This window comes from Onychostruthus taczanowskii, unplaced genomic scaffold, assembly GCF_017590055.1.
Source record: "Onychostruthus taczanowskii isolate IOZ18803 unplaced genomic scaffold, ASM1759005v1 scaffold47, whole genome shotgun sequence".
Classification (NCBI taxonomy): domain Eukaryota; kingdom Metazoa; phylum Chordata; class Aves; order Passeriformes; family Passeridae; genus Onychostruthus; species Onychostruthus taczanowskii.
This window is the reverse complement of record NW_024502236.1, coordinates 424,257-430,256: the sequence shown is the minus strand read 5'-3', so window position 1 is coordinate 430,256 and position 6,000 is coordinate 424,257. Positions and strand designations below refer to the sequence as shown.

Genomic DNA, 6,000 nt, shown 5'->3' with positions numbered 1-6,000 from the left:
GTAGGTGGGATTCTGTCCAATCCAGCTGTGCCTCCAGAGAGGCACAAGGAGTCACTGTGACTTCTTTCGCCTTAAAACAGCGCCTCGCCCTCACATGGCTTTTTTTATTAGCCGGAATATCCAAATGTTTGTTCCGTGATTCCACCCCGTTATCCCTACTTCCTCTCTGGGGGGATTTGCCTGAGGGAAACGCACCAACAGGACAACGCTCTTCTTTGAGAAACTAAATCTTTTCCTAACGAAAAGTTTATTCTGTTGCAACAAATGTCCTTGAGTTTATGAAGATATCCCAGCTTAAAAATAAATAAATTAACAAAACGGAGAGAAGAACTTCTGGATTCAACATAGCACAGTCCCCGGGATGGGCGGGGGCTTTGCGGGGGCGGCAGAGGAGAGGGATGCTCTCGGAACCGCGGCTCCCCGCTCTAGGGCGGGCGGGCGGGCGGCCAGGGCACATCCCCACCTCAAGCCCCAGTTCCTGCGTTCGGAGCGGGAGACGCCTCCTCGGACACGTTAAAAGTTTGGGGCGGCTCCGGCTCCGGAGGAGGCAGAGCACGACGGCAGGAGGCAAGAGCTCGGCGGGCGCTGAGCCCCCGGCCCCGGGCACCGCCCCACGCCGTCGCCGCGGGAAGATGGCGAGCCGCAGCCTGCGCCTGCTGCTCCTCCTTTTCGTGGGGCTCCTGAGCTGTAAGTCCCTGTCCCGCGGGGCCATCGCGAACCGCCGCCTCGGGGAGCTCCCCGGGCCTCCCGACCCGCTGCGGCGCTGGGCTGGGGGGGACGGTCCCCGCGAAATCTCCGTGTGGATGTTGAGGGTGATGGCTACCAGAGTGGTCGCTTCCCCTCCCTCATCCCGGAGCGAGAGGAGCCAAGGCGCGTCTCCAAGAGCGAAAGACGAACGAGCGCGTCCCCCCGCCACAGCCGGGGCGATGTGCGCTGATTCTTTCCATGTGTCTTTCCATGTTTTTGCGCAGATGTAACCTGTTTAAGGTCGGCCTGGTTAAATGCAAGTCAGCGGCCGTGCAAACTTTAGGATACGGGCTGCATAGTTTGTTTTTCTGATGGCCTTTGCAAGGCGAATGAACAAGGGGCGGGAGCGCGTTTTCTGTTGCCAACGCTGGCTGCTGCATCTTCGGAACAGACTTGAGTTTCCAGTATTTTTGTGGTCCTAACTCCTTAGGGAGTTAGTACTATAGTTAGTACCCTAAAAGGGTAAGATTAGAATAAGTTGAGCAAAGATTCCCCAGCTGGAAAGCACCCATAAACAATAGGAGAAAGGAGATATGTGCAGCACATACCTGCAGAGTTGTGATATGACTGTCACTTTCAGATCATGTCTTGCAGTGCTTCTGTTCTAGGGTTTTTGTGTCTTATTGATGTTTAGGGAAAGGGCTGTACATGAAAATAGTGTTTTGAAAAGACTTATGTAGCTTATGTCTTCCAATGAAATGATCACCTAGGACCAGACCAAGATGGGTTCTCAATCCATTGTAGATGTGGAACATTCATGGGTATATTTTGAGGTTTACCTTTCATTTCTCTTAACAGAAAGTTACCTAACAGAAAGCTCTGTGTGTGTAAGTTATGCATGTCTGATAAGTCTTTGGCTTGGAAATTTTTTTTCCTCTGTTTTTTCTCCTACAAGATCTTATGGAAATGTTGGGCTGTTAAATGAACAGCTAGTGCAGAAATTTTCTTTCACATAATAACTAATAATAATAATAATAATAATAAACAACATGGGTTTTGTTTTTTTGTTTTTTTTTTTTTTTAACCTAATTTCTTCTTAATTGCATGCTATACCTGAGCAGGTGAAACTGCTGTGATTTTTTTTGGTGACAGGTTTCACTGTGTTCAGGCTGCTCAGCCTTCTGGTTAGTCGTCTGTTGGCAGTGCTGGCTTTGACTACTAAAGAAATTATAGAGCATGCAATATGGTGCATCAAAGTCTGGTGCCTACATTGTTACCAGACTTGGAGGCTTCTTCTTGGTGGGCTTTTTTTTCCCCTTCCTGTCCCAATTCCAAAGAAACACTAGGTGAAAAGCAAGTTTACAAGCAAGGTGCTGATAAGAAGTATTTTCATTAAGAAACTGATTGTAGGCGCATGGGTGTGCAAATGCCTGTTGTTTGTGGGAGCCAGAGGAAAACCAGGAAGAAATCCAGGCAACCAGAAGTCTGCTGCTGCTCCTGTGGCTGGAGTGTGTTTACATGAACAGTAAGGCTGAGTAATTCAGGTGCCCTAGCATATGGGCTGAGCAGTCCCTTATGTGGGACCCACGTGTTCTGGAGATGGTGGAGAATGGGCAGAAACTAGTGAGGAAAAGGAAGTAGTGGTTGATACCTCACAAGCAGCATAGGGGTTGGCCTCTTCTCCCAGGCAACCAGCAACATGGAAGAGGACAAAGCCTCAGGCTGAGTCAGGGGAGGACATCAGAAGAACATGGAAAAGGTTGTTAAGCATTGGAATGGGCTCTCAGAGAGGTGGTAGGGTCACCATCTCTGGAAGTGTTCAAGAAACAACTGGATGTGGCACTCTGTGCCCTGGTCTAGTTGTGAAGGTGGTGATAGGTCAAAGGTTGGACTCAATGATCTTAGAGATCTTTTCCAGCCTAAATGGTTCTGCAATTCTGTGGTTAAATTGTGGAGGAGGTATAGAGAACTTTCTTGGTAGCTGAGCTGCAGAAATCAAAAGCTGTGTAAGTTGGTCACAGGACATCAGCATAGCCAAGGCAGATGATGTTTGAATTGCTTTTCATTGTGAACTTGCTAAGAAATATTAATGACCTGCAAAAATTATAGTTTCTGTGAGCTAATCTTCCCTTTCACCTTTAATTTAGGGAAAGTAAGGGAGCTGGGGGTCTTTAATCATGTTCTCTCTCAGTATAAGCTTCTGGAATTGACATCTCAAAGTTGTCAAAGGTGCCGCAGTATAAGACTTGTGAGCTCTGTTGGCAAGACAGAATATGTACAGAAATTGTTATTAACCATCACGGCTTCATGGGAAGAGATAGCATGTACTGAGCCTTTCTGAGAAGCGTCTAGATGTGATTTTTCTTAATATTAGTGCACATTGAAATTAGACTTCAGGTGGTGATGCTGGAAGCAAATGCAGGACAATATGTGAGTGTGAGGACAATGCAGAGGCAGTAAATAGTAGTCTTACTAAACATTTGATGAAGCTCACTGGGGTAGTTTGAGCAGTAAGTAAGGGTGATATTTTTTAAATTTATTTTGGCTCAAGAAAACCCCACTCCTTATTTATCAGAAGACTTTCACTCAGATACAGAGATTCTAGACCAAAGAAGCCTTTTGTTTCTTTCTCCCCCCAACCCTGACAAAAAAAATCATAAAGCATCACTGCATTGCTGTAGGAATTGACAGTGGAGGTGTTTAAACTATACTTTCTTCACTATATGTGATACACAACTGATGTACTCAAAATTAAGACTATTGTCAACCCTCAGCCTTTTGTTGAACCCTGTTTGTTTGCTGGATTAGCTTGGTAGGAACTGATTTCTAAATTAGGCCATATTCAGGTGAGATGGGTTTTCTTAAATTTGTAAAACTGCATACTTCTCTAGTAATGTCTGTTCAACATAGTGCTATAAAGCAGACAGCCTGGTTTTGGAGGAGGAGTGGGGGAAGAGGCATCAACTGAATGTTCATTCTCTTGTTGGTTTAGGTAAGAAGCAGTATTTCTTTGCTAAAGGCTGCTCAAGGTTTAGAAACATGCACAGACTCTTAGACACTGCAATATAAGTTGTAGGAGGATAATAAACTGCTATATGTAAACAATCAAATTAAAACTAAGTACAAAAAAGCAATGTTTGTTTCTAGTCTTCAGCCTAATATTTTCCATTTATGACTGTTGTAAGACTGCACAAGATACCCATATGCTTCTAAAACTGACACAAATTGACATGGTAGGAAAGACTACTTCTGTCTTTAAAAGGGATACGTGCTTCTCTCTAGCTTATTTAATAACCTTTACAATTTTACCCTCTTGCTTAGATCCTCATGCCTCAGAAGAAACTGGCTGTGAGTTCTGTCTCTCAGAAATCATGGCTTTTGCTGCATTTCAGCAAGTTATGCTGTTTTCCTTAAACCTGGGCATGCTGCTTAGAAGAGGCTCTGTATTCCTGAGAGGGCTCAGCTACAAGTGTTGCTACTCTCTCTCTCCTGTCTCTCTCCAGCAGAGGAAGCAGAGAGAGAGAGCTCTTCCTTGGTTGGCCCATGGCATCATTCTTCTAGGTTGCTGGCCCCACAGACTACTATTGGATGTGCAAAAGAGAAAATGAGGGTGGCTGTCTTCCCTCACTGTATGGAGGAGACAAGAAACATGCCTGGAAATGTTACATCAAGACAGTTGCAATTCCTTGTTTCTTTTTTAAGGTGGATGTTTGCAAGAGGAGGACTTGCTTTTGTTATTGCTTGGCCTCTGAGATCCAGTTTTCTCAGTTGCAACAATTCTTTGTTCATGTTGTAGGATACATATTTTTGGCATCTCATGTGAATATCGTAGGTCATCTGGCATTAATAATCACAGTTAAAACTACCACTGTGATTTGCAGATCTAATTGAGCCTGGATAAGGTCGTCCCATTGGCTATTTAACTGAATTATACAAAGAGATTTATGTGATTACTTCCTGTATTACACCTGTAATTCCTGCAGCCTGTTTTGGTAGCTGCCAGGCTCTGCTTCAGAAACTGGCTGATGCCAGTGCAAATGATTTGGTGAGAATACAGAAGTAGTTGAATTTTGACATCATCTTTTCGGTTGATTGATTTAACAGAACATCTGGTTACATCTTTCATGACCTAGAGCTACCAAACTTGTGTGTGTTCACTGACTAACTCCAAATGTTATTTGGGGTGTGGACAGACCTGTTTTTAAAGAAGTGAACTAAAAACTTTACAGCAGACACTTACCCCCCTCCTCCAAGGGTGCCCCAGGTGCTTTAATTTCTTCTCAAGTGGTGGTGGTCACTAGGGAGAAGTCCTCTTCTGAAGTATGGGAGAATCTTCTTGTAGATCTGATATTAGGAAAATTCAGTTTCCTCGTAAATTCACATGAGTAAATAACAGTAGTATTTCTTCACTGAAGATAAACAGTGACATGCATATGAACCTTCTGCACTAGCAGTAAGCAAGCTTCCTTTGTTGGAGATGGAATAGATTTGGGTTGATGGTGCTTTTAGAGAGCCAGGAACAACTAGTAATGTAGTTCTGCAGTTGGGATATAAAAGTTTCCATCTGGTATGAACTTCTTAGAATCCATCAACTCTCAAAATGTAATCCTCGTGTTGGACCACTTCTGAAAACACTTGCTCCTTGCACATGGTGAACCCTTTTAGGAACATTTTTCTTAAAGTACGGCTTAGTGTCATACTTTCCCTTAGAAATGCTAGAGGTGACTCCAGTACAAATGCTTATGTAAAGGAAGGTTACTTAGAAAATAAATATCTTGTCTATTAAAGCAACTGAAGCACAAGGCAGACATATGTATTTGGCCTTGCAGACTGTTTGCCAGGGCCATATGGAATGACTAAACTCCCTTGAAGTTATATAACGATATCAAGCAAAACAAAATTTGCATAAAATAGTGTCCTTGTGGATGTGTACAATGAGCTGTCTTACTGCTGTTTTTTCTTGTTTTGCTGGGGTTTTTTTCTCCACCATGTTAACTTTGTGGCAGTTTTGCATAGATGTGGGAAAACAGATGGTTTACAAGTTCTTACTCTCTGGTTCAGGGGCTAGTTTAGTTCTAGTTCAGTACCATGGGGAGAGCACTTTAATGGAAACTGAGGGAAATGTTATGTGGAAGCTGTTTATTTTGTTTCAAGTCATTCATTGTGTTCTGGTTAGCTCACGCTCTCTCCCACCCCACTTTTGTTAAGCTAACTTTGTTACAGTTTTACTTTCTAGCATGTCTTCTCCCATCCCCAGTACTTTCCAAAGAACTATCAGTTTCAGCAAAACATTTCTGCAGAAAAGCCTGTCAC

The 6,000-nt window shown here is 43.7% G+C and overlaps 1 protein-coding gene across 2 annotated transcripts in view; it reads left to right on the top strand.

Moving 5' to 3' along the window:
* The first annotated feature begins 374 nt into the window (after window positions 1–374).
* JAM2 (junctional adhesion molecule 2) overlaps window positions 375–6,000 on the top strand; it is a 45,618-nt gene continuing 39,992 nt past the window's right edge. For both annotated transcript variants that reach the window (XM_041414804.1, XM_041414803.1), the window contains exon 1: window positions 375–687. In XM_041414804.1, the coding sequence (XP_041270738.1) occupies window positions 399–687 (289 nt within the window). In that variant the 5' untranslated portion in view covers window positions 375–398. The remainder of the gene's footprint in view (window positions 688–6,000) is intronic.